The 25,589-nt window shown below is 41.2% G+C and overlaps 3 protein-coding genes and 1 non-coding gene across 4 annotated transcripts; 1 reads left to right on the top strand and 3 right to left on the bottom strand.

Moving 5' to 3' along the window:
* Positions 1-95: 95 nt before the first annotated feature.
* On the top strand, positions 96-10,658 carry trmt13 (tRNA methyltransferase 13 homolog). Its single transcript, XM_029633704.2, has 11 exons — positions 96-425; positions 5,532-5,581; positions 5,683-5,749; positions 7,158-7,220; positions 7,373-7,442; positions 7,532-7,638; positions 7,728-7,895; positions 8,018-8,090; positions 8,465-8,539; positions 8,720-9,143; positions 9,286-10,658. Exons 1-11 carry the CDS (start codon positions 291-293, stop codon positions 9,458-9,460), a joined length of 1,407 nt encoding a protein of 468 aa, XP_029489564.1. The 5' UTR covers positions 96-290; the 3' UTR covers positions 9,461-10,658.
* Positions 8,117-13,211, bottom strand: lrrc39 (leucine rich repeat containing 39). Its single transcript, XM_029633705.2, has 8 exons — positions 12,483-13,211; positions 12,232-12,337; positions 11,928-12,084; positions 11,582-11,718; positions 11,056-11,201; positions 10,800-10,952; positions 10,375-10,547; positions 8,117-9,985 (listed from the first exon to the last, which is right to left on the bottom strand). The coding sequence occupies exons 1-8, from the start codon at positions 12,602-12,604 to the stop codon at positions 9,912-9,914; spliced, it is 1,068 nt and encodes a 355-aa protein (XP_029489565.1). The 5' UTR covers positions 12,605-13,211; the 3' UTR covers positions 8,117-9,911.
* A 1,654-nt stretch (positions 13,212-14,865) lies between these two features.
* On the bottom strand, positions 14,866-22,504 carry LOC115109103 (lipoamide acyltransferase component of branched-chain alpha-keto acid dehydrogenase complex, mitochondrial-like). The gene is made up of 11 exons (XM_029633702.2): positions 22,395-22,504; positions 21,608-21,734; positions 21,177-21,252; positions 20,816-20,997; positions 20,452-20,579; positions 19,647-19,899; positions 19,350-19,516; positions 18,608-18,685; positions 18,165-18,356; positions 17,860-17,931; positions 14,866-16,019 (listed from the first exon to the last, which is right to left on the bottom strand). The coding sequence occupies exons 1-11, from the start codon at positions 22,437-22,439 to the stop codon at positions 15,852-15,854; spliced, it is 1,488 nt and encodes a 495-aa protein (XP_029489562.1). The 5' UTR covers positions 22,440-22,504; the 3' UTR covers positions 14,866-15,851.
* Positions 16,122-16,254, bottom strand: LOC115109823 (small nucleolar RNA SNORD94). Its single transcript, XR_003860565.1, has one exon. It is a non-coding gene; the product is annotated as a small nucleolar RNA SNORD94 (small nucleolar RNA).
* Positions 22,505-25,589: the final 3,085 nt, after the last annotated feature.

Raw genomic sequence — 25,589 nt, 5'->3', positions numbered from 1 at the left:
GAAAGAGGCGACGGAAGTAACGTCGAGAAATAATGTGGGCGTTCCAGATCGTCTAAATTGCAGACGAGTGGTGGAATAGCACAATGTGCTGCTTCACTTGTTGATCGTTCTTACAGTCAAACTACAACAACACCACATTAACTACACTCTATAGCTACTACTGGGTATAAATGTGTAAAACATACTCAGTCATTGAAATGCAGCTTCGTGAAATGTAGACCACCTGGAACGCGTCCCCATTCTATGGTACTGTAGTTGGATGACGTGGTAACTATACGGAAGTTGTAAACATGGAGGTCCCCACTGCGGACGGCGTGTCTGCACCTCTGCCTGGAAGATGTGCTTTTTACGTGGAAAAGAAAAAACGATACTGCAAAATGATAGTTGGAAGTGGAAAAGCATATTGTGGGGAACATGCTAATGCGGTAAGTAGAGCAGGACACCACCACACTGTTTGACACAACTGTGAAAATATTCCCAGCCACGGCTAGCCCCATAAACTACCCACTGACCGTGGGGGATTGGTGTAGGTTACTGTTATGGCAACTGAAGATAGCTGACTAAACTCCACTCCATGGTGAATGAAGTTTCAAATTCACTCCACCAACGGAGTGATGCAGAGACCAGGCTAAATGGAAATAATTTCCGACTACATCGATTCGTCCATAGACTAACAAAATATGGATGAATCAAATGCCGCGTTCATGTGCCAGTCGGAACTAGGGACCACAAATGTTAGATGCAGCACGTGGATAACTACAACCAATTAGCAAGTCTGAACTCCAGAGTTTCCTAGTTCCGACTAGAACGTGAACTAGACTGTAAAAAAACATGGATGAAGCCCATCACCCCATTGTTTCCAATGAGAATGCTCAGTGGCACATTTGATTATCAGGAAGTCATTTCAGCATGTCAGGGTCTTACTACATGGAGGAGTTTTTGGAAACGTTGCATGTACAGTTTGAGTTACTCTAGGACAAGTTTCCTCAACTGGTGTTCCGCAGTTTGAGTTTATTTTTTATTTTTACAGGGACAGTGCACATTAATCAACGTTTCAGTAAAAGTGCCGGTTTTAGCCAGCCGGCTAATTTTCAACCGCAGTCCCTGGGCAGGTTATTAAAAACATTTACAATATAGACAATAGCAACATAGAACAAGCAAGACATAGCAACATAGGACAAGCAAGACATAGCATACAGACAGAGCAACATAGGACAAGCAAGACGTAGCATACAGACAGAGCAACATAGGACAAGCAAGACGTAGCATACAGACAGAGCAACATAGAACAAAAAGCAGCAAGACAAAATTCATAAAAGCAACAAAGTGTTTCCACACCTCACAAGCTACAGACAACAGACAACATGGAGAGCGGCAACACACAGCTAGGGACCATGTTCACAAATCTGACTGACCTTTAGCCATGTCTTCAAGCATTTTGTGAAAGTGTGATATGTGGTGCAGTTATTATGTGTGTCTGATGGCAGTGTATTCCAGACATGGGAAGCTCTCACAGAGAATGCAGATTTACTAAAGGTGCTTTTCCTTAGGGGAACTATACAGTCACCTCTCATGACAGACCTTGTGGATCTGCTGCCATATGTCTGGGTTTTCTGTTTAACAAAAATATTGAGTGGAGGGGGAGCCAGGCCATTAAGGATCTTGAATACAAGACATGCGTCGGTGTATTGCACAAGATTTTCCCAACTCAAGAGCTCATGCTTTCTAAGGATGTGACAATGATGATGGCTATTGGGCTTCCTATCAAGCACTTTGAGAGCCTGTTTGTAGACAGACTGAATAGGTTTTAATGTTGTACAGCAAGCTTGGGCCCAACTAGTCAAGCAGTATGTTAAGTGGGGGAGTATCATACATTTGAAGTATGTACAGTCCGAATTTGGCATGCAGGAGGTTTTTATTTGTCCCCACAACTTTTCTAAGCATAAAAGACTAAAAACACCAGGAAATCAGCTTCAAGTGATTTTCATTTAGGAAATATATTCCCAAGTATTCACACACAAGAGAGAAACGTGTTTGTATACAAATGTAAGCAAGTTTTGAAATGATCTATATGGGATTCTTGCGGTCAAATTGCAATTTACAAATTATTTGTAGTTATGTTCCGGCCCGACCATCGAGTCATGGAAAAAAAACGGCCCGCGGCTAAACCTAGTTGATGATCCCTGCTCTAGGAAGTGATGTTGCAGGCCAGCTCAGTGCTGCCACCTCTCATGGAGTAACTCAAGTTGAATGCTGACCAAGGTACTGCAGGCTGGCATTAGCGACAAAATTATCTTTATAACATTGTCTGTGTATGATTTTAAAGTAATCGGTTCAAATTAGGGATGCACGATATATCGGTGAAGATATCGGAATCAGCCGATATTAGCTAAAAATGCCAACGTCGGTATCCGCCCGATGTCTATATAACGCCGATGTGAAAGCTGACGTACATACCTATATGACGTAATGACGCCACAAAAAATGTTGTATTACATGTGCAATAACGTCACTGCTCTGAGCTTCACGACATACTATGGAACACCGTTTGGGTCTTGGTGTGTCAAAAAAGACACACGTCAAATAACACTTTGTGTTAAATAAGCTTTTAATTTGACACTTGTCAAATAACACAGTTCTATTATAGAATGTTGTGTGTTCTCAATTTGCACATGCAAGCCAAGCTCCACCACTACTATCAGTAGTACTGTCAAAGCTGTACAAAAAAGTCTGCAAACAAGCCACGAACCCTGCTGCCCAAAGCTAATGTTATAAGCAGCCAGCTAGCTTCATCTGGCTAGTGAGGCTCGACTGGACCAGGTTATATGTTGTGAAGCTAGCCACAATAAGGATTAGGCACAATAGTGGCATTTGTGATTTGCCTTCAAAGTAAAAGTAACCCTTTGAAAGTGATGCCCACAGAAGACAACTGGGAAGAGTTTACGCAAATATTAGCATTGTAGCTCTTATCATAGAACTGTGACTGTGAAATCACCTCCCCAGTCAGCCAATTGTGTATTGATATTCATATTTCACTGTACAGCTTTACCTAAGGATTGGGCATCAATGAAATGGGGTATCAGTCTACTCAATACCCAATATATTTTTTCCCAAAGTCCTCCTCAGAGTTATCAGACTCCAAACCATCCATGCAGTATTGTTTTTCCTCTGGAATACTGTTCAATACACATAGGTTGACAATAAATGTGGCTCAATTCACAGTTGTTTCAGTCCCGCAATAAGTGCTACGACACTAATGTTCTCTGGGTGTCACTAAGTAGACTTGATACCCCATGTCATTGATCCACAATCCATAGCTAAGGCTGTACAGTGAAATAAGTATGCCCCCGATGCAATTATAAAGTATAATACATCCAGTATGATTTCAACAGATTTTTGTCAAATTAACAAATTGTTGTCTTTTGACTTTATATAACATTCCAACCTCATTTTGCATGATCTATTCAATTATGGCATACTTCTACAATTTGTATTCATTTGCATCACTGTCAATTACATATTTTATTTTGAAGGCTAACTGCAAAGTCCACTACTGTGGCTAATTCCTATTGTGGCTAGCTCCACATAGATTGGTCCGACCACCATTAATCAATTAAATTAGGGTTAATTTAGATGACACCTAGCTATATAGTTACAGTTGAAGTCGGAAGATTACATACACTTAGGTTGGAGTCATTAACTTTTTTTTCAAACACTCCACAAATGTCTTGTTAACTATAGTTTTTGCAAGTCGGTTAGGACATCTACTTTGTGCATGACACTAGTAATTTTTCCAACAATTGTTTACAGACAGATTATTTTACTGTGTCACAATTCCAGTGGGTCAGAAGTTTACATACAGCAAGTTGACTGTGCCTTTAAACAGCTTGGAAAATTCCAGAAAAAGATGTCATGGCTTTAGAAGCTTCTGATAGGCTAATTGACATCATTTAAAAAAAATCAAATACAATTTATTTTTCACATACACATGGTTAGCAGATGTTAATGCGAGTGTAGCGAAATGCTTGTGCTTCTAGTTCCGACAATGCAGTAATAACCAACGAGTAATCTAATCTAACCATTCCAAAACTACTACCTTATACACACAAGTGTAAAGGGATAAAGAATATGTACATAAAGATATATGAATGAGTGATGGTACAGAACGGCATAGGCAAGATGCAGTAGATGGTATCGAGTACAGTATATACATATGAGATGAGTAATGTAGGGTATGTAAACAAAGTGGCATAGTTTAAAGTGGCTAGTGATGCATGTATTACATAAAGATGCAGTAGATGATAGAGTACAGTATATACATATACATATGAGATTAATAATGTAGGGTATGTAAACATTATATTAAGTAGCATTGTTTAAAGGCTAGTGATATATATTTTACATCAATTTCCATCAATTCCCATTATTAAAGTGGCTGGAGTTGAGTCAGTGTGTTGGCAGCAGCCACTCAATGTTAGTGGTGGCTGTTTAACAGTCTGATGGCCTTGAGATAGAAGCTGTTTTTCAGTCTCTCGGTCCCAGCTCTGATGCACCTGTACTGACCTCGCCTTCTGGATGATAGCGGGGTGAACAGGCAGTGGCTCAGGTGGTTGTTGTCCTTGATGATCTTTATGGCCTTCCTGTGACATCAGGTGGTGTAGGTGTCCTGGAGGGCAGGTAGTTTGCCCCCGGTGATGCGTTGTGCAGACCTCACTACCCTTTTTTAATGCGAGTATAGTACCTTTTTTTTATGACCGGCCTGATGGAAATGGGAAAGAAATTTGAACTTTCCAAATGTCTACAAAACAAAATATGCTAGACAAGGTATCTTTTTGTGTCTGTAAAATTAATTATGCGAGAAATGTTGGTGGAAATGCTTTTATTCGCAAATATGGATATAATAACATATCAAAGTACACTTGGAGTCACGTGATGACTTGTGGTCCTCCTACAACTCGTCTGGAAAGCATGCTGTTTATTAGGATACAGATTAAATAAATGATGATGACCTTCACAGGGTAGTGAAAGTGCAAGGTGATGAGCTTGATTCTCCTTTCTATTAAATATGCAGGGTTTTATTCAGGTGACATGATCATTGATACTAGGCTGCCGTTTGACAAATACAAATATTCTTGCTCTTTTGTCCATAATAATCTCATGATATAGGCTATAGATGCGCTCTAGCCAACTGCTCAATACTGTATCTGCATTCTTTTGGCTAGAGCCAATTTTTATAACAAACATTTTTGTGAGAAAACCAGTAGAGTTGAAAATGCGATGGAAACCCATTTAACTTGTATTTTATATTCGGTACATGGAATTTAACTGCAAAAGGTATTTTTATGTGCATTACGTCATCACGCAGAGCCTTTTCTCTGCACCTTTGTACATATGATGGAAACCTATCTCATATGTTTTTATGCAGATTTTTGAATATACACATGAAAATCTGTCGCCAATTGGATGAAAACCTAGCTAGTAGGAGTGATATACGTTTCATATTGCAACTTCTCCTCTTGTGCTGTGTTTAGGAAAAGGACTGTGAGAAAAAAAGAATACCATGTCCTCTGGATCCAAAACAGTAAGTTGGCACTTGGGAGAGACACCATCCCGAATTTTAAAAAGGTAAATTGTACCATTTCAGGAGAACCTCTAAATCTATGATTTCATCTGTCTTTGTAGTACTGTATTCGAAGATCTTTTAGCAAAACATCTGAAGAAGTGCAACTCCAGAGAGAAACCCAAACCTGTAAGTTGAATATACACTGAACAAAAATATAAACACAACATGTAAAGTATTGGTCCCATGTTTCATGAGCTGAAATAAACGATCCCAGAAATTTTTCCAACTCACAAAAAGCTTATTTCTCTCAGATTTTGTGCACAAATCCGTTAGTGAGCATTTCTCCTTTGCCAAGATAATCTATCCACCTGACAGGTGTGGCATGTCAAGTAGCTGATTAAACAGCATAATCATTACACAGGTGCACCTTGTGCTGGGGACAAAAGGCCACTAAAACATGTAGTTTTGTCACACAACACAGATGTCTCAAGTTTTGAGGTAGGGTGTAATTGGCATGCTGACTGCAGGAATGTCCACCAGAGCTGTTGCCAGAGAATTTCATGTTTATTTCCCTACCATAAGCCACCTCCGACGTTGTTTTAGAGAATTTGTCAGTTGTGAGGCCAACCTGCCTCACAACCGTAACCACGCCAGCCCTAGACCTCCAACATCCGGCTTCTTCACTTGCAGGATTTTCTGAGATGAATTTCTGCACAATTTGTCAGAAACCGTCTCAGGGAATCTCATCTGCATGCTCGTTGTCCTCACCAGAGTTTTGACCTGACTCGAGTTTGACGTCGTAAACGCTTTTAGTGGGCAAATGCTCACCTTCAATGGCCACTGGTACACTCGAGAAGTGTGCTGTTCTTGGATGAATCCCAGTTTCAACTGTACCGGGCAGATGGCGTCGTGTGAGCGAGCTGTTTGCTGATGTCAGTGTTGTGAACAGAGTGCCCCATGTTGGCGGTGGGGTTATGGTATGGGCAGGCATAAGCTACGGACAACGAACACAATTGCATTTTATCGATGGCAATTTGAATGCACAGATACCGTGACGAGATCCTGAGGCCCATTGTCGTGCCATTCATCAGCCGCCATCACCTCATGTTTCAGCTTGAAAATGCACGGCCCTATGTCGCAAGGAAAAGTACACATTTTCATTGAAGATGAAAATGGCCGTTCTTCCATGGCCTGCATACTTACCAGACATGTCACCCATTGAGCATGTTTGGGATGCTCTGGGTCAACGTGTACGGTAGCGTGTTCCAGTTCCGCCAATATCCAGCAACTTCACGCAGCAATTGAAGAGGAGTGGGACAACATTCCACAGGCCACAATCAACAGCCTGATCAACTCTATGCAAAGAAGATATGTTAATCTGCATGAGGTGGTCACACTAGATACTGACTGGTTTTCTGATCCATAACCCTACTTTTTTTTTAAGGTATCTGTGACCAACAGATGCATATCTGTATTCCCCATTTGTTCAGTGTAATTATGAGAATACATACCCAGGTATCTCAAATACATTGGCCTAAATGTCCCTTCTATTAGCCTAAATTGATTAATCTTTCTTTCTCCTATGCAAATGTAGCTGTTCTATGTGCAAGATATTAATGCTGGACCAGCCATTGTTGAGGACACCCTCAAAGATGAGGTAATGTCACAGCATTGAGTCACTAAAGTGACATTATATATGAGAAACTGGGTGTATGTCTTATGAGCAGAACCTTAGAAAGGTGCTGACATTACCTACAATAGAGAGACACCATGATTAAGGCCATACTTACATGATTCACTTTTATTTAGGTACCTTTATCAGATCGCAGCAAAGCAGAGTTGAACCTGCTCATAAAAAAACTGAAGACTGCCGTCAAAGGTAAGCAATACCTAACAGCATTCACTGACATGCTGAACATGATTAATCCAATGTGGTGCTTAATGTATGAGCCCCCAATGTTTCTGCAGGGTTCAAATGCAAACATGAAGAAAATATACAATTTCACCCTGCTCTCCATGAAGCTTTGAATGATCCAAAGAATGGGGACTCTGCATTCAAACACCTGAAGCAACAGGTACTTTAATTTCATCTCACATGATTTGCATTCATTTATATACATTATCTTTCAATATAAATGAATGTATGATTTGCCTGTTTTAAAAGGCGTCCCTTTTAGGAAACATGGAGGATTTGCACCTGCTTGGACCTAACCGGTGTTTTGTTGAGTTTGGTGCAGGGAAAGGCAAGCTTTCCCACTGGATCCATGTCGCTCTGAAAGCCTATGACGACATCCATTTCCTGCTTGTGGAAAGATCAAGCGCTCGTTTTAAAGTATAACACCACCTGTTAAGCTATGTTTTATCTTTCAACCCGTTTATACATAAAGTGATTTATTTGGCTGTGCACACATCTTCACTGTTAGGTAATTGTCCCCCCAATTCATTCTCATTCAGGTAGATGGCAAACACCAGAATTCTGATACCAAATTTGAAAGACTACAAGTGGATATTCAGCACCTTGATTTGCGTAAGTAACTACATTTAAAAAACACATTTTAATTTGAATAATATTTATTCACATTAAACAGTCAATCAGTTATCATGTAAAATACATCATCACAAACAGGCACCCTACCCTGTTAGTGTTTTCTGGAGGTGAAGTGGATTATACTTTTCAACACAGTGAAAGAGATGCCACACCCTCTAAAAATGTACCTGATGAGATCACCCTTCAAACACAAGTTGGCACTGACAAATTGCCTGAGAAGCACACTTGTATATTATGAAGATTATAAGGATTTGTACAGCCAAGTACATAGTTGATTTAAGAATTGAACAAAGCATTAGCAGGCACGTTGAGTTGAGCTTTTCTGAAACCTTTTCCTGTTATTTGCCTTTTAGGTAAAGTTCCTCTCCTCCAAGAAAAGGGACTTCCTGTGGTTGGAGTGGGCAAACACTTGTGTGGCGCAGCAACAGGTAAGACCAGGCACTACATCTCTGAGTACTAGGTCTCACCAGGGGGGAAAGATCTTGTACTGGAATCTTGAATGGTGTTGAATTTTGAAAGGCAACATAGAAGTGGTTCCAAAATAATAGTTATTGATTAATGCGTCTTTGAGTCACTCCTTGCTCACTAACCTCCACCGCACTGAATAGACCTTGCTCTTCAATGCCTACTGGGCAGCTCAGAGACTGTGCCCCATGGGATCAAAGATCAGCCACCCAGCAAGCGCTCAAAGCTCCAGCAGCAGCCTGGAGAGTCTACAGGACCGGAGCTTCAGCCCATTCCCAGGGTGGCAGGGGAGACAGCTGCCGGCCAGGAGCTGAGGGTGGGTGGGGTGGCCATCGCCTTGTGCTGCCACCACCGCTGTGACTGGAGGCATTATGTAGGCAAGGAGTTCTTCAAGGAGAAAGGACTAGGTGCCTCTGAGTTCGCTGCCTTCCTGCGCATGTCAAGTTGGGCGACCTGTGGCTCGAGACAAGCAAGACAGACCTCTCCACCACAAGGTCAAACTGACCAAACATTTGAGGAAGAGGAGCACGAGGCGACAGAAGAGGCTGAACTAGACAGCTTGGAAGGGTGAGTATTGCCATTGAGCTGTAGAGACATACATTTCACCCATGTTGCATAGTCATTGTAATATAGACTGAAGACCTGTCGTCACATTGTGTCCAACATAAACCTCAATTGCTTCATCTTTTTTCTTCTTCTGTACTATTAGAGTGTTGAATGCTGAGGACCGTGAAAACATAGGACGCCTGTGCAAGCTGCTGATTGACCAGGGCAGGGTTCACTTCCTGCAGCAGAAGGGATTTGACTCCCGCCTACTCTACTACACCAGCTCAGATGTTTCTCTAGAAAACGTGTTGCTGACTGCACTTCCCGTCTTGCGGTGAAAATAAATTCCATTGACGGTGCACGGTGCACGGGCAGCACAACTCTCTATTTTGAGCAGTGCTATTTATCTTGATACTTTTCCTCTTTTTTTTAAGCCCAAGAAAGCAAGAAACCTGTTTGCAGTTACAGAAAACATTACACTGGTAACAGAAGAAAACAGACTGTTAACAAGGCAAAAAGCTCAGGACATAGCAGACAAGACTATGGTTGGAGTCAATTCCATTTAAAGTTTAGTCATTTAATTTTTGTAAATGTATTTTTAAAATGTCCAGGAAATTAAGTGGATTTGACCCCAATGTTGGACAAGTTAGATTTCCCAAAAAGAGAAAGAAATGCTCAGAAGGACATGCTTGACAAGACCAGGCAGTCACTACACGGAAGACGAGACGCTGTCCACAACAGACAAGGCAGGAACCGACAGAGGCCAACATGAATGACTGCTACAGTAGGTCACAGTAACGGTGCAGATTCTGCCACAGCTTCAAGGGTCACATTTAGTTCTGAGGTGTAGTTTGACTCAGGTGCTGAAACAGACATTTCAAAAGGACAGTATCATTAAAGAGCAATTCCGGGGGTCTACAAAAATGCAAATACCTTTTGGCACGATTTGTTCCAGGAACAATTAGTAATATCCGTCATAAATATTCATAGTAGTCAGCAAATGACGTATTTTTGGAAGCTATCTAGTGAGTCAAACTGCACTAGATGGCACAGTACAGAACGTAACGTTAGGTGGATGAGCTGAGGACTTTTCTCACCTCTTGGGACTGGGAGTGGTACCGTTAGCTTGTTTGCCTACTTTGTTTTTCTGCGTGGATTAAACTTGAATGAACTTTTCAATAATATGTCAGCTTACCCTGCTATTAGTCAACAGATCACCATACAGTTCAAGTACATATTTGTTGGTACATACGATTTACACGATGCATATTTAGCATGGCGTTAACTCTTTTCCGTGCCTCCTGGCAGTAGACGCGCATGAAATCTCGGCCAAACATCTCTCTGTCATCCTCATCCTCAGATTTATTCGGGGCAGCAGGCAGCTCCACTTCATATGTTAGAGGGTTGTCTCTGAAATTCACAAACCTGCAAGTATAGCGAACATGATGAATGAAGATTAATTTGTTTTGGTATAAAATACATTGGTGGAAATCTTTTGCTAGTTTTAATATGAATATAAAGCTTTTGGAAATACAATTAATGACTCCTGGCTTACGTATTTGTTAACCCGCTTTTATTAGGTTAATTGTTGCCGATCTGGGCCAATACATTTGTTTGTCTACAGTCCACTCATCCCCAAAACAACCAATAGCTCCCACCCCTAGACATGGCACTCACCTGAGGTTGTTCATGTCCTCCATCATTGAGGGAATGTCATGTAGCTTATTGTTGCTAAGCACCAGCGTGTCCAGGCTTCGCATGTAACAGATGTTGTCAGGCAGGAACTCCAGTTCGTTCCTCTGCAGCCACATAGTATGCAGCTTCTCCATTCTGGACAGAGCAAGCACATATGTATGTAGTTTTTTTCTCTTGTGTATTTCTATCAATATGCTGTGCTTGGATATATGGTTATGGTAGATGTGTGCAAGCCTACCTGTGGATGTCATGTGGTAAGCTCTGCAGCCGATTTCCACCCATATCCAACCATTCCAGGGCAGGCAGACTCACCACACTCTCTGGGATCTCTGTGAACTGGTTCATGGAGAGATCCAAGTGGCAAAGCTTCTTCAGGTTGCTAATCTGAGGACAACAGAATGGGAAATTAGCACAGCGAGGGACAAGCACATGAATCATCATGTACCTAGAAGGTTCCAATAAAGGAATATTTGTGAAAATGGCACGTTTCTATTTTTTGTAGTAAAAAATATTGAGAAAGATAAGCGTTTCCAATTACATCAACAAATTAGTAGGCAATGCCTACTCACAACTGGTCAAAATCACACGATGCACACCGATGATGTCATTGGAAATACTTAAATTTCTATATCCTTTTTATTACAAAAAATAAAAAAATGCACATATGTTGATGGTGGGGTGGTGCTGGAGAGAATGAATATGAAGTTGAAAAATGGGTTTGTTTCCCTTTAACGTTAAACCAACAATCATGCCATGTTGGGTACCTCTGAAGGCAGCTCGTCAAGGTCCCTGTTCATTGCCAGCTCCAGTTTCTCCAGGTTCTCACAACAGCCCAGTTCTTCTGGAACACTTTGCACTCTATTGTAGCTCACCAGCAGCTCCCTTAGCCTGGTCAGTTTACCTAGAGAGGGAAAGCTACACAGTAGGTAATGTGTTCTGACATGAAGCACAAGTCATCACCCACTGGGCACAGACGTCAATTCAATGTCTATTCCATGTTGGTTCAACATACTTTCAATGAAATTACGTGGACACTACGTTGATTCAACCAGTGGGCAGCGCCTGTGATACATTCATTGAGGGGATGTTACATGTAACTGGTTTACTGACCAATCTCTTTTGGGATCTCTGTGATGGCATTTCGGGACAGGTCAAGAACAAGCAGATTCTCAAAGCTGGAAACAAAGCGGGGGATTGTCTGTAGTCCAACCCTGTGAAGCTGCCACTCCATGAGTTGAGGAAAGTGAACCAAGGCTCGAGGCAAAGTCTGTCAAAGAAGAGTATTCAACATTAAAAAAAGGTTATCTGGTGCTATGCTTGTCAATTTTCACCAAAAGTAGAGTTTGTCATCAAAATAGAACAGCAAGTGTTTTTACACAATCATACGGCATAGAGGTAAGATGACGGAAGGTACCTTCCATTCTTCTTTCTCTATACTTAAAATGACACGTCCTTCCTCTGTCACCACCTTCTCTTTCAGCTTGGCCAATATAATCCGATCTTCCCAGTTATGTCTCACCCTTTGGTATAGATGTAGAGCAATACGTCATAGACAGGTCCAAGTTATCTCAGTGGGTTTGGTCTCATTCACTTTCAATTAAGCCTATTGGCTTACCCATGGGTATTAAATATTCAATAAAATGATGAAGGATAAATATCACTCACCTACCTACACCGGCCCTTTGTTCTTGTTGCTTCTGCAGATCTTGTTTCGTTTTCTTAATTCTAGTCTCCCAAAGGGACTTGATAGAGCTGACGGAGCCACTGCACACTGCCACCCCGGTCATGGTGACCCTACACCAACTGTTCAAACAGCTCCCAAAAAAGTCTAAACTCAAAACAGGACTGGAGTCTGGTTGATCACTGCTTCCCTTAATTAGCTGGACAGAGCTAGACAAGGACAGATGCAGGAAATTCTCTGCTCAGATGTATTCACTGCAGAAGGAAACTCACTCATAATGATGATTGATAACATAAGATTATGTAGCCTGTTTTTTATTTGGATCTTCATTCATCTTCCATATCAAGAGGAGATTACTCTCTCACATAATTGACAAAAATGATGAAATACATCTGTCACACCAAATAGACTGTAAAGTTCAAGGAAGCACGAACACAATGTGCGAGTTCAAAACCGATTGGAGCACAGCTGTAGTAGTCCTGTAAGAAATGGTCAAATAGAACTTTCTAGATTGGACAAATTTGCTTCAAGAAAACCCTTGTAATAAATTCCTCACAAATCTCTTCAGTGTATTCCATTGTGTTGATGGAATAACTTCTTTGCTTTGAAAATCTTGTAACAGAGTAGCAATAGACCTCGTCCCATGTCTGTCAGTGGTGATGAAACGTGACCCTAGAGGAGGTCTAATTTTAGTCAGGGGTAGAACACTGAAAATAGTGTTGGTGGTCACATGCTAAACTTGGCACATGGACTTCTGTCTCCCCTGACAACACATACCTTCAGGAGACGGTAGAAAGAATAGAGTGAAATAGTTTGTGGTGGAAAACCTTCAATGTCCATGCAACATGTTTGTCCTCTGTTTAACAGGGAGTGAAATAAGAGTAATTTAGGATCAGCTCTATTTGTTTCAAAATCTGAAAGACAGACTAAAAGATTGAGCAATGGTCAATGGAAAGATGGTTACATTTTAAATAGACTGTAGGCCTATGTGATCTATAGACCTTTTAATAGCCATAAATAAATACTGGAAATGTTCAACCTGTACTTCTCTCCCATGCTTTACTTTCAGGTTTGGTGACAACTTTTCAGTTCCTATAGATAAGGGCAGTCAAACTCATTCCATGGAGGGCCTAGTGCAAGGTTCGGACCAGATTTGCCCCCCCCCCCCCAAAAAAAATATATTATTTCATTATTGTTGGACAAAAATACTCTATAAACACCAGCAAAATTGTGATTTTAATTTTGAAATACTGTTCCAAATGATTCCCAACATAGAGATATGTGCTCGTATACAAATCTAAGCAAGGTTACACATTATGGTTCAGTCACATATTGTATGTTTGGGCTTCTTGTGGTAAATTTGCAGGATTACAAATTATTAGCAATTCTGTTCAAGAACAAAATTGTCCCACGGCTGAATCAATACTGAACAAAAAAATGAACGCAACATGTAAAATGTTGGTCCCATGTTTCATGAGCTAAACTAAAAGATTCCAGAAATGTTCCATATGCACAAAAAGCTCATTTCTTTCAAATGTTGTGTACAAATTTGTTTACATCCCTGTTAGTGAGCATTTCTCCTTTGCCAAGATAATCCAATCAGTTGACAGGTGTGGTATATCAAGAAGCTGATTAAACAGCATGATCATTACACAGGTGCACCTTGTGCAGGGGACAATAAAATGGCACTCTAAAATGTGCAGTTTTGTTTCACAACACAATGCCACAGATGTCTCAAGTTTTGAGGGAGCATGCAATTAGCATGCTGACTGCAGGACTGTCCACCAGAGCTGTTGCCAGAAAGTTTGTTTAATTTCTCTACCATAAGCCATCTCCGTCATTTTAGAGAATTTGGCTGTACGTCCAACCATCGTCACAACTGCAGACCACGTGTAACCACGCCAGCCCAGGACCTTCACATCCCTCTTCTTCAACTGCGGAATCGTCTGAGGAGGAGGGGGTATTTCGGTCTGTAATAAAGCCCTTTTGTTGAGATAAACTCATTGGCTGGGCCTGGCTCCCCTATGCCCTCCCAGGCCCGTACCTTTGCCCAGTCATGTGATATCCATAGATCAGGGCCTAATGCATTTATTGAAATTGACAGATTTCCTTATGTACTGTAACTCAGTAAAACCTTTGAAATTGTTGCATTTATATTTTATTTCAGTATAGTTGATCCCTGTCCTAGTGTCTGCTGTTTTTTTCCTTTCAATGAAAACCTAGGGCTCTGTTCAATCTGTATTGATGAAACGTTACAGAAACTAAGGTCATTTCCAAATTGAGCTGACATACATAGCTGTAGATCGATTAAGAGAAAACCCGCAGACCCTCTGCCCTTCATTCATAGAATGAGATTGACACGTGATATAGATAAATGAAAGGCTTTATTTTGCCAAAATAATGAGCTTCACGAGTCTTGGGGAACATATAATGCACAACACAAGAACAAAGCTTTACACATTAAATGTATTAAACTTGTTTTCAGGATTCACACTATCAGAAAGAACAGTGGTTGTCGAGTCAGTCTGGCATTTCTCCTGTCCCATCAAATAATACAATCTCCCTTAAGTACAGAGAGATCACAGTACACATTCCCCAAAATCCTACACTAGGTGTTCACTTCCAACCATAATTTTTTAAAGCAATACATTATCTGACAGCAATAAAAGCAGACTAACAGATACATTTATCAAACTAACAATTGTGGAGCTATTGTAGGAGCCTTATGTCCACTCATAGCAGATGTGTACACTCACAAGTGCGTGTTGTGCAATGATGCTTTTCAAGGGGAATCACTAAATCACACACTCTTGAAAAGAGCTTTCTAGTGTTGCTGAGGGAATGTGTGGGGCCATAAAAAAAATTAAGAAAAGCCCTTGCACCTTTAAGGTTATTCCCTGGTTTCGGCACCAATACCCTTAAAAGGTGCAGGGCCTTTTTTTACAGAGCCATACAGTATTTCAGAAATAGAGTAGGTTTACTAAAGGTCTGTTTTCCAACATTCAGCAAAAAGCGCTACTGTTCCTAACCATCCTATGTCAGTAAGGCAACCGGAAGAGAGAAATCAAACTAAGGCAACACACAAAGATAAAACAGCCTGCAACTTGATATTAGTTTCACAATGTTGAGTAGTAGGTAACTTGTAGTGTCTGTGGCATGTGCAGCCATTCATATTCTGAAGAAGAAAGGTTTTGGAAGGCCAAGGAGGCGGGAGCAGTATGGGGACCAGTAACACCCAGTCAATGTGACTACCCAGAGAGTCAGAGTACAGTAGACCATTTTCACATAATCATGGTGACTGGTTTTGCGTCGCAGAGCTGCATTCAGAGGAGGCCGTCCAGGGTGCCGCAGGCTCATTTTAGGTCCAGGACCATTGATGCTGGGTTCTCCAGGTTGTCCCTCCACAGGTTCGAGAAGCGCGCCATTGTGGCCCCGTCGATGATCCGGTGGTCTGCCGACCAGCTGACATTCATGATGTGAGCTTTCACCATCTCGTCCCTTGAGTTAAACCTCGGCAGGACCTGAAAGGGGCATGAATATGTCAGGAGATTATTATTCATAAAGCAATCAAGACATACATAACCACCAAATAAATATAATGTAACAAGTACAGAGAGAGTCATGAGGCTCAGTCAGGCATCTGTATCGTGTCTGCACCTCCCAGTCAGCCAGACACATACCCACTGAGCTAAAAACCAACACTCAGCTCCCATTATCAGCCGAGTTCCATACCCCTGTGCTTCTCACCATAGCCATCATGGACAACATAGAGTTGAAGTTCGAAGTTTACATACTCTTAGGTTGGAGTCATTAAAACTTGTTTTTCAACCACTCCACAAATTTCTTATTAAACTATAGTTTTGGTAAGTCGGTTAGGACATCTACTTTGTGCGTGACAAGTAATTTCCCTTATAATTCAATGTATCACAATGCCAGTGGGTCAGAAGTTAGCAAACACTAAGTTGACTGTGTCTTTAAACAGCATGGAAAATTCCAGAAAATGTCATGGCTTTAGAAGCTTCTGATTGTGTAAATGACGTAATTTGAGTCATTTGAAGGTGTACCTGTGGATGTATTTCAAGGCCTATCTTCAAACTCAGTGCCTCTTTGCTTGACATCATAGTAAAAATCAAAAGAAATCAGCGAAGACCTCAGCCAAGAAAAAGTTGTAAACCTCCACAAGTCTGGTTCATCATTGGGAACAATTTAATCTGTACAAACAATAGTATGCAAGTATAAACACCATGGGACCACACAGCCGTCACACCGCTCAGGAAGGAGACGCATTCTGTCTCCTAGAGATGAACGTACTTTGGTGCGAAAATGCAAATCAATCCCAGAACAACAGCAAAGGACCTTGTGAAGAAGCTGGAGGGAACAGGTACAAAAGTATCTATAGCCACGGTAAAACGAGTCGTATATCGACATAACCTGAAAGGCCACTCAGCAAGGAAGAAGCCACAGCTCCAAAACCACCATAAAAAAGCCAGACTACAGTTTGCAACTGCACATGGGGACAAAGATCGTACTTTTTGAAGAAATGTCCTCTGGTCTGATGAAACAAAAATAGAACTGTTTGGCCATAAAGACCATCATTATGTTTGGAGGAAAAAGGGGGAGGCTTGCAAGCAGAAAAACACCATCCCAACCGTGAAGCACGGGGGTGGCAGCATGATTTTGTGGGGATGCTTTGCTCCAGGAGGGACTGGTGCACTTCACAAAATAGATGGCATCATGAGGGAAAATTATTTGGATGTATTGAAGCAACATCTCAAGACATCAGTTGAAGCTTGGTCGCAAATGGGTCTTCCAAATGGACAATGACCCCAAGCATACTTCCAAAGTTGTGGCAAAATGGCTTAAGGACAACAAAGTCAAGGTATTGGAGTGGTCATCACAAAGCCTCAATCCCATAGAAGATTTGTGGGCAGAACTGAAAAAGCGCGTGCGAGCAAGGAGGCCGACAAAACTGAACCAGTTACACCAGCTCTGTCAGGAGGAATGGGCCAAAATTCACCCAACTTATTGTGGGAAGTTTGTGGAAGGCTACCCGGAACATTTGATCCAAGTTAAACAATTAAAAGGCAATGCTACCAAATACTAATTGAGTATATAAACTTCTGAGCCACTGGGAATGTGATGAAAGAAATAAAAGCTGAAATAAAACATTCGCTCTGCTATTATTCTGACATTTCACATTCTTAAAATAAAGTGGTGATCCTAACTGACCTAAAACAGGGAATTTTTACTGGGATTAAATGTCAGGAATTGTGGACCACCAAGTTTAAATGTATTTGGCTAAGGTGTATGTAAACTTCCGACTTCAACTGTAGCTGATAAAGTCATTTAGGATTCACAAACCTGGATCTTTCCCAGAGCGCCAATCGCCACCTCTGGAGGCAAAATCACTGGCTTTGCATACGTGCCTCCAATCTGATTCAAGGGAATACACAGATACATGACATGTAAATACTGAACAAGCGACCCATGCAAGCATAGGAAACAAATAATGCAGTAGCTAGCAGTCAATTACTATTCAAGTAAGCATTACTAGATGAATACCACAAAGCCCAACCAGTTTGATTTATCAGTATTACTTAACAAGCGCATCCTCCCAGCTTTAGCATTAGTTTCTCCCAAGGCCCCCAAACCCCAACCCCTCTCACCGAGCCGATGTTGGAGAGGGTGAAGGTGCCTCCTGTGAGGTCGGCCGTGCCCAGCTGGCCCGTGGCGCCCAGAGTCTGCATGCGGTTGAGCTCCACGGCAATCTCAAACACACTCAGCATCTGCACATTCTTCACATTGGGTACCAGCAGACCCCGTCTCGTGTCCATGGCCAGGCCAATGTTGTGGGACACCTGGTTGGAGGAGACGAAAAAGAAGCTGACCCAGTTTGGGTTCTCAATCTTTTCGACAGGGGGGGGGGGGGGTATCTGAGAAGTTTAAACACTCTTCATGTTCATGTTAATGATTCCTTCTATTTCTACCGTCCAGAATTGTGCTCGCCGTGATCAAGCACAAATACACCATTTATTTGAATATTTTGATGCGTCATTATCTATAATAACACTGCAATATCTAGAGCTGGGGGACCTTCCGGCAGCCTTACCTTGTAGGTGATGTTCTGAACAGCCTCGTCCACCGAGGCGTTGAGGATGGGGAAACGGAGTAGGCCCAGAGAAGCAGCCTGCTCAAACAGACAAGATATTTATCACCATCACAGCAAACAGACTATTTCTCCAAATCCTCCAACATAGTCCTTTTGGTATGGTATGGCAGGTAGTCTAGTGGTTAGAGCGTCGGACTAATAACCGGAAGGTTGCAAGATCGAATCCCTGAGCTGACAAGGTAAAAATCTGTCGTTCTGCCCCTGAACAAGGCAGTTAACCCACTGTTCCTAGGCCGTCATTGAAAATAAGAATTTGTTCTTAACGGACTTGCCTAGTTAAATAAACTTTTAAAAATGGCATGATGCATCCCACTGCATCATGAGACTTATGACACCTGTTGCAGTGAGGTTGCTCTCCAGTCATAACAGAAGCCATTTAAGCCGTTTAATTTGTCATAATAATAATAATATGTCATTTGGCATGGGTGGTCATAAACTGACATGAGCTTATAACACATTTCAATGTCATAACAATCATGCCAAATAAAGTGTTATAGTGCCACCTTGCCACCTCACTATAACACTTTATTTGGCATGATTGTTATGACATTGAAATGTGTTAAAAATTCTTATTTTCAATGACGGCCTAGGAACAGTGGGTTAACTGCCTTGTTCAGGGGCAGCTTGACACCCAAATGTCACCTCACAACATCATTATATTATGTCAGGAGTCAAAGTTCACCTTGATGAAGAAGGGCATGTAGCTGAGCTTGACACCACGAGCCTCTGACAGGCCCTTCAGCTCCTTGCGCAGCTGTACCAGCCTGGTCAGGTTCACCTCATCACAGTATCCAAAGTGGGGAATTTTCAAGGCGGCAGTCATGGTCTTTACCATCGCTTTGTGGAAACCTGGTCGTTCCAAGGAATACAATGGGAAAAAGGGATCACCCATAGTGATTATTATCTGAATCAGAGATGTATCCCAGAAAGCAAATACATTTACTGGAAGCATTAACCATCTCTGTAAAACTGCCTCTACCTTTCAGGGGCTCAGTGCTGTCCGTGCCCGAGAAGACAGGCCTGGAGATTGCAGGGAGCGGAACACTTGGTGGGAACTTCGCCTTGGGCTTGACACCCGAAGAGGGGGCGGATGCTGTGGGAAGTGGAGGCTGAATCTCGTGGAATGGGGTCAGGGGTAAGATGGCCCCTGTCTGTTTGGCCAGGAAGTTGACGATGTCCTCTTTGAGGATCCGTCCGTCTCTCCCCGTTCCGACCACTTCACTCAGCTTTATCTGAGAAGGAGTAATGAGACAGACAGGTGAACATGAGGTAAAGAAATAATGGGGAGTGGCAATGAGGTAAAATGACAGACAGGTGGACATTAGTGTGGTGGGGGTCGATACACTTACATATCGCAATGTTATTTATTTGTTTTATATATATTTTTACTGTAGATAGCTGTAGTTGGCGCTAGTCGGCTGCACCTGCGCCTAAACTGCGGTATTTTCCTACCTATAACTTGTGGTCGATCTTCTTTTTAAACAGTGAGACACCATGTTTTCAGCAGTTATTTTCCTGACTGATCAAAACTCATTTTCTCTCTTGTCTCTCTGTAGTAGAACATATAGTGAGCAATATGTTTGGAACATCATATTGCAATACATATCAGCACCTTGGTATCGTGATAACATCATATGGTCCCTGGCAATTCCCAGCCCTAGTGGACATCCACAAAATCCTGCACACCCATTAGCTCTCTAGGATGAGCATTGGTACCACTGGTTAAAGGGGCAGTGTGCTGCTATACTTTGTGTTGACAGTGTGTGTATGTTTTAATAACTCACATTGTTCTCCATAGCTAAACGACGGACTGCAGGGGTGGCCTGGGTCTTGTGTCCCTTGATTTCCTGGTGTGTGTGCTCATCGTGTGACATTGCCGGGGTCTCCACAACATCCTCCTCATGGGCCACCTCTGAAAGATTGACCACAAAGTCACCATCACCACCAACCAATGGGAGTCAATGTTGTTTTCGGACTTCCAGATATTCTGTTGTGTTTCTACATTTGTATTTTTATGATGAACGGTAATATAAAAAGGTAAAGGAAATGGTTTCCAGTTCCAACTGTTCTGAAAATGTTCACTGTCAGCGACTTCATACATAAGAAGTTGGGAGATTCCCATTACTCTAGGGTTGGTGCCCTACCTACCCGGACCGGACTCTGTCTCGATATCCACCAGCGCTGTGCCCACTAAGGCTGTAGCATCCACCTCATAGTAGAGCTTTTTAATGACACCGTCATAGCGACTTGTGATGGTAACAGATGCCTTGTCACTCTGTACCTCACAGATGCTGTCAAACTGAGACACCTTGTCTCCCTCCTTTACATACCTATGGGAAGAGAAAGAGACATTGAACCCTAACAAAAGATGTATCTTGGAGCAGCAAATCTTGGAGCAGCAAAGCCCTGTAATAATTGAACTTGTGTGCCTTCTAGTGGCAACTCTTATAAAAACCTAATTCATAAAAAAGTGGTGCTCACATCGGTGTACCATATTTTTAAAACATACCATTCCTTCACCGTCACCTCCATGATGCCCTCACCAATATCTGAAAGTTTGAATGGCAGAATTGGTCCTGGTGTGACTGTAAAAAGAACAAGTGATCATTAAAACAACATTAATTCTTTAGCCTATAACTTCCACATAGCCTTATGTCTATGACATCTGTTGTAATAGAACTGAATTATTTAAAATAAAATATTTGTAACATAATTTGAACCTGTAAGATTGATTGTTTACAGCCTGTGTGTACACTGTCAACAGCGTTCTTCCTTATTGGGCTAGTTCGCTTTGAATGGTACAATGCCCGGGTGGTTGGAGATTTAATTTAAGGACCAAGGGAATGGTCTAAAAAAAAGCAAACCCACCCCCCAGCACCTGGCCCTGCAAAAAGAACACGCTTCAGTTGGAATATACTGTTAGTGCAGAAGCCTACTCACCATAACTTGTGCGAAAAAACCTAGTGCTGCACAGCTGAGGGATGAAGACAGAGTGGGGATGGAGGGTGTAGTCTGGTCGGCCAGTTTGGACCCTGGAGCAGCAACGCTTGTGCCGGTGTTCCAAAATCTGGGATGATAAACATTGACAATAAAGAGATCCATGTCATTACCATTAATTTTATGGGGTTGGACACTGCGGGAGCTCGCTACTTCTATACACAGCATCTTTAGTTATTATATAGCATGACTGTTGGGTAGCTATCAAAAGTTAACTAGATGCAAAGCAAGTTAAGTTATTTATTATCTAACCAATTTACCATCCAACAAAGTTAAATCGTCAATCCCAAAGTGTTGTAGCCATTCATGGCTAAATTGTTTCTAAATTGTTGCTAAGTTACTTTAGCTAACGTTAACTGGAAACTTTTTGAAAAGACATTGTAACCATTGACATTCATGTTCAATTCTGTCATCACACACAACGTCAAGAGTTTGAGTCAATTTGTTGGCTAGCTACATATTTTGGCTAGTAGTAGCGAGCAGATAGCATTTTTTGTCAATACAAAGCAATGTCGAAACATTTAATTTCAATCCCACCGTAGTGTAGACTCGTTAACTAACGTTAGCCATTCAGCTAGGTATCTTGTTTGCTAGCAGCTGCATGGGTAAAGTCTCTAGATAGTAGGTATAGTGGCAGGTTTTCTAAACGTATGATACTTGTGCATCATCAACTATTTATGCAAAGCTTTCATGTGGGGATTAACATTTGGAAAAACTCAAACAAACATACCAAGCGTCTCATAAATGTGAATGAGCCTCTAGTAAATGCCGCCATCTTTGTTTCCTTTCGGATCTGACAGACAATTGCACACCCCTTTCAATGGCCAATCGGAGATCAGTCACAAATAGGGCAGTGTGAAGGGATTGTCCACTCCTAAATAGAAAACAAATCAGTTTTGACTGGACTAGTGGTCCACTAGTATATTCTGGACTGCTAGTCCAGTCAAAATAACTAAATTGGTGTTCCATTTACCTTGGCTGTTTGATTCACTAAGAAAGTTCCTTAACACTTTATTTGAGGGGATGTTGATAATACATTCATTATCCATAACACATACGCAGTACAACCAAATATATGTTTAACTAACCCAAAATAGTTCATATGTGTCGTTTACAGTGGGAGCATATTATTCATAGCGGGCAGAACAAGCATGGAGGTGGGAAAAGCCAAGCACACGAGCTAGCGAGATCCCATTGGCGCGTTGTAGCATATATTTGCATATTTCAATAGAGGAACGCCTCCCTCGTGAATTGCTCGTCAAGTCTATAAAACTAAGTGCACTGTGATTTTAACATATTCTAGTTTAAGGAACATAAATGTATTTACTGAGCTAAGTAACCCGTGACTGGACTGCCTCTCACTACCATAGTTGGGAGTGAGAAAAAGTTCTAAACGGATGCTTCAGCCAAAGAGTTTTACAACTAAACCAAGATAGACCACAGCCTATTGTTTTCAATGGGAATAAAGAGTCACAGTGGGCAGAAAAAGCAATGAGGTGGGCAGATTCAAGCACAAGCTAGCGAGATCCTATTGGCGCGTTCCAACATATATCTGCAAATTTCCGTTAGGGAACACATATTATGTGAAGTGTGCCTGTGCAGAAACTACATTCGCCTTTGCACTCCTTCTAAACAACGCGATTTTTAAACGTTTTGCAAACGGTAAAGTCTACAAAAAACTTAGTCCACTCTGTTCATAACAGATTTTAGTTTTGGGATAAGAAAACGATTTTGAAATAAAAATGTTTAATCGACGAGAAAATGTGCCGAATATCGGCCAAAATCCATCTCGTTCCATCTCACACTCTGTGTCTGTGTTACAACATTACTTGAGGCGATGTTTAATGGGGTTAATAGTGATGGGCCAGTAATTGAAGTTTGCTGGTTTGAGTCCCTGAGCTGACTATGTGATTAGGTAAACCGACTAGGTGAAAAATCTGTTGATGTGCCTTTGAGTAAGGCACTTACCCCTTATTGCTCCAGGAAGTAGCTCTGTTTATGAGTGTCTGCTAAATTACTCAAATGTATTAGCAAATTCATAACACATACGCAGTACAACTTTACTTGAGGGGATGTTAATGTAACCGATGTCATTGTACTTCATAATTCTCTTGTGTTGTATTTTTAAAGAAAGGACTGTCCAGTCAGCGATCAAGGTTTATTGGTGTTTATTCTGACAATAGACACAAGGAAGCACATTAGATGTGCAGGACAACAGTATGTTAATGGCTGTAGATTTGTGATTTGTTGCTTGTCAGTCGGTATCAGACTAGGTTTTTTGTAATCAAACATCAAAACAATGACAAAAATAGTACAAAATACAATCAATGTCAGTACCTGACGATAGATAGAAGAAGCAAATTAGATTTGCAGGACAGTATGTTGATGGCTGTAGATTTGTGTTGTGTCTTTTGGCATGGAAATTACAGTGCCTTCAGAAAGTATTCACACCCCTTGACTTTTTCCACATTTTGTTGTGTTACACCCTGAATTTAAAATGGATTCAATCGAGATTTTGTGTCACTGATATATGCACAATACCGCATACTGTCAATATGGAATTTTGTTTTTAGAATTTTGTACAAATTAATAAAAAATGAAAATCTGAAATGTCTTGAATTAATAAGAATTCAACCTCTTTGTTATAGCAAGCCTACATTTAAAGAAATGTGCTTAACAAGTCACATTATAAGTTGCATGGAATCACTCTGTGTGCAATGATAGTGGTTAACATGATTTTTTAATGACTACCCCACCTCTGTACCACACACATACATTTATCTGAAAGGTCCCTCAGTCCAGAAGTGAATTTCAAGCACAGATTCAACCACAAAGACCAGGGAGGTTTTCCAATGCATCGCAAAGGGCACCTATTGTGAGATGGGTGAAAAGAAAAGAAGCAGACACTCAATATCCCTTTGAGCATAGTGAAGTTATCAATTACGCTTTGGATGGTGTATCAATACACCCAGTCACTACAAAGATGCAGGCGTCCTTCCTAACTCAATTGCCAGAGAGGAAGGAAACCACTCAGGGATTTAACCATGAAGCCAATGGGGATTTTAAAACAGTAACAGATTAATGGCTATGATATGAGAAAACTGAGGATGGATCAACAACATCGTAGTTACTCCACAAAACTAAATGACAGAGTAAAAAGAAAGAAGCCCGCACAGTATAAAAATATTCCAAAACATGCATTTTGTTTGCAATAAGGCACTGAAATAATACTGCAAAAAAATTTGGCTAATTAATTAATTTATGTTTGGGGCTAATCCAACACAACACATCACTGAGTACCAGTCTTCATATTTTCAAGCATAGTGGTGGCTGAATCATGTTATGGTTATGCTTGTCATTGGCAAGGACAAGGGAGTTATTTAGGATAAAGCAAACATAATAGCAATCCCAGGAAAAATCCTTGAAGAAAAACTGGTTCAGTCTGCCTTTCAACAGAAACTGGGAGACAAATTCACCATTCAGCAGGACCTAAAATGCCAAATATACACTGGGGTTGCTTACCAAAATGACATTGAATGTTCCTGAGTGGCCTAGTTACAGTTTTGACTTAAATCTGCTTGAAATCGATGGCATGAAAATGGCTATCTAGCAATGATCAACAACTAACTTGACAGCGCTTGAAGAACTTTTAAAGGAATAACAGCCAAATATTGTACAATCCAGGTATGCAAAGCTCTTACCCAAGAGAGACTTATCCCAAAACACTCAAAAAACACAATTTTCTGCCAATGGTGATTCTAACATGTATTGACTCAGGGGGTTGAATACTTATCTATTCAAGTATAATAGTATATAGTATACTTTTTATTCCACTTAAGACATTACAGAGTATTGTGTGTGGATCATTGACCCTTCGTGGTTGAGAGAATGCCAAGAGGGTGCAAAGCTGTCATCAAGGCAAGAA

Source organism: Oncorhynchus nerka, linkage group LG25, assembly GCF_034236695.1.
Source record: "Oncorhynchus nerka isolate Pitt River linkage group LG25, Oner_Uvic_2.0, whole genome shotgun sequence".
Classification (NCBI taxonomy): Eukaryota; Metazoa; Chordata; class Actinopteri; order Salmoniformes; family Salmonidae; genus Oncorhynchus; species Oncorhynchus nerka.
Note: the sequence above shows the minus strand (reverse complement) of the source record. Positions and strands in the feature narration are given on the sequence as shown.